The sequence below is a fragment of the Penaeus chinensis genome, chromosome 42 (genome assembly GCF_019202785.1).
Source record: "Penaeus chinensis breed Huanghai No. 1 chromosome 42, ASM1920278v2, whole genome shotgun sequence".
Classification (NCBI taxonomy): domain Eukaryota; kingdom Metazoa; phylum Arthropoda; class Malacostraca; order Decapoda; family Penaeidae; genus Penaeus; species Penaeus chinensis.
The window spans coordinates 19,645,860-19,647,799 of NC_061860.1; the positions used below are offsets into that span (position 1 = coordinate 19,645,860).

General features: G+C 54.7%; 1 protein-coding gene across 1 annotated transcript in view; it reads left to right on the forward strand.

Moving 5' to 3' along the window:
* The window catches only part of LOC125047940, a 1,674-nt gene extending 691 nt beyond the window's left edge, over positions 1-983 (forward strand). The window contains exon 2 of the mRNA XM_047646487.1: positions 1-983. This exon is cut by the window's left edge and continues 248 nt beyond it. Within this exon, the coding sequence (XP_047502443.1) occupies positions 1-983 (983 nt within the window).
* The last annotated feature ends 957 nt before the right edge of the window (positions 984-1,940 follow it).

Sequence of the window (1,940 nt, forward strand, 5' to 3'; positions counted from 1 at the left end):
ACCACAGTGCTGACTGCGACACTGACCATTCCCTCGTCGCCAGTAAGGTGCGCATTACCCCGAGAAAGATACACCACAGCAAGAAGAGCGGACGGCCATGCGTCAACACCTGCAATGCCAGAAACCCCCTTAAGATGCAGGGCTTCCAAAACCTTCTCAACGTGACCCTAGCAAGGGAGATGTCTGAAGACGACACCACAGACCCCATCTGGTCCCACCTGCGGGACTCGATCTACAGTGCAGCCATCTCCGCTTACGGAAAGAAGGAACACAAAAATGCTGACTGGTTTGAGGCTCACTGGGACAGGATGGAGCCTGTGGTTGAGGCTAAGAGGAAGACCCTTCTGGCCTACAAGAATGCTCCAAACCCCACCACGCTTACTGCACTCAGGGTTGCCAGGAAAACATCCCAGCAGACAGCTCGTCACTGCGCAAACACCTACTGGTTGAATCTCTGCAGTAGAATACAGCTTGCTGCAGACGTAGGAGATGCAAGAGGGATGTACAAGGGCACCAAGAAGGCGACAGGTCCAGCGCCCAGTAAGTCCGCCCCCCTCAAGACCAAGACAGGCGACGTGATCACCGACCAAGGCAAGCAGCTAGAACGATGGGTTGAGCACTACCTGGAGCTGTATGCCACGCAGAATGTTGTCACTGATGCTGCCCTTGCCGACACCCCCGACCTGCCTGTGATGGAGGAGCTTGATGCACTGCCCACAAAGGAGGAGCTCAGCAAAGCCATCAGCAATCTCTCAAGCGGAAAGGCCCCAGGGATTGACAGCATTCCAGCAGAGGTCCTAAAGAGTGGGAAACCTGCACTACTCAAGCCCCTGCACACCCTTCTCTGCAAATGTTGGGAGAAAGGACACATCCCTCTGGACATGCGTGATGCAAACATCGTCACCCTGTACAAAAACAGACCCTCGCCTCCCGTGTCTACCCTGAGTCCCAGTGTGGCTTCTGTGCAGGCCGGTCAACAATAGACATGGTATTCTCCCTGCGCCAGCTCCAAGAGAAGTGCCAGGAACAGCAGATGCCTCTCTACCTTGCCTTCATTGATCTAACAAAGGCGTTCGACATGGTCAGCAAGAGCGGACTCTTCCAGCTCCTTAAGAAGATCGGCTGTCCCCCACACCTGCTTGCTGTCGTCACGTCATTCCACTACAACATGCACAGCACAGTGTGCTTTAACGGTGTCACGTCCAGGGTCTTTCCTGTCAGTAGTGGTGTAAAGCAGGGCTGTGTCCTTGCGCTGACACTTTTTGTCATCTTCTTCTCCATGCTCCTTCAGTACTCCTTCAAGGACTGCAGCGAAGGGGTGTGCATCCACACCAGAGACGATGGCAAACTCCTCAACATTGCCCCTCTCCGTGCCAAGACCAAAGTGAGAGAGGTGCCCATTCGCGAGATGCTCTTCGCAGATGATGCAGCCCTAGCCTCGCAGCAGCTTGTCAGTCGATTCTCCGCCGCCTGCAAGGAGTTTGGGCTCACCATCAGCCTGAAGAAGACGAGCGTCATGGCGCAGGGCACAGACTATCCCCCAACCATCACCATCGATGGGCACGTGCTGGAAGCTGTGGGAAACTTCACCTACCTTGGGTCCTCGATCTCAAGCTGACACACACTGGAAACAGAAGTCAGCAGCAGGATCGCCAAGGCCACAGCAGTTATGTCGAAACTGTACCAGAGAGTTTGGAACAACTCCAGTCTTACAGAAAAGACTAAACTGCATGTCTACCAAGCCTGTGCGCTCAGCAGCCTCCTCTACAGCAGCGAAGCATGGACCCCCTACGCAAGGCATGAGAAGAGACTCCACAGCTTCCACCTCAGATGTCTACGACGCATTCTTCACATCCGCTGGCAGGACAAAATCCCAGACGTGGAGATACTACAGCGAGCAGGCATGAAGAGTATGGTGGCCCTCTTGCGGGAGAGACGCT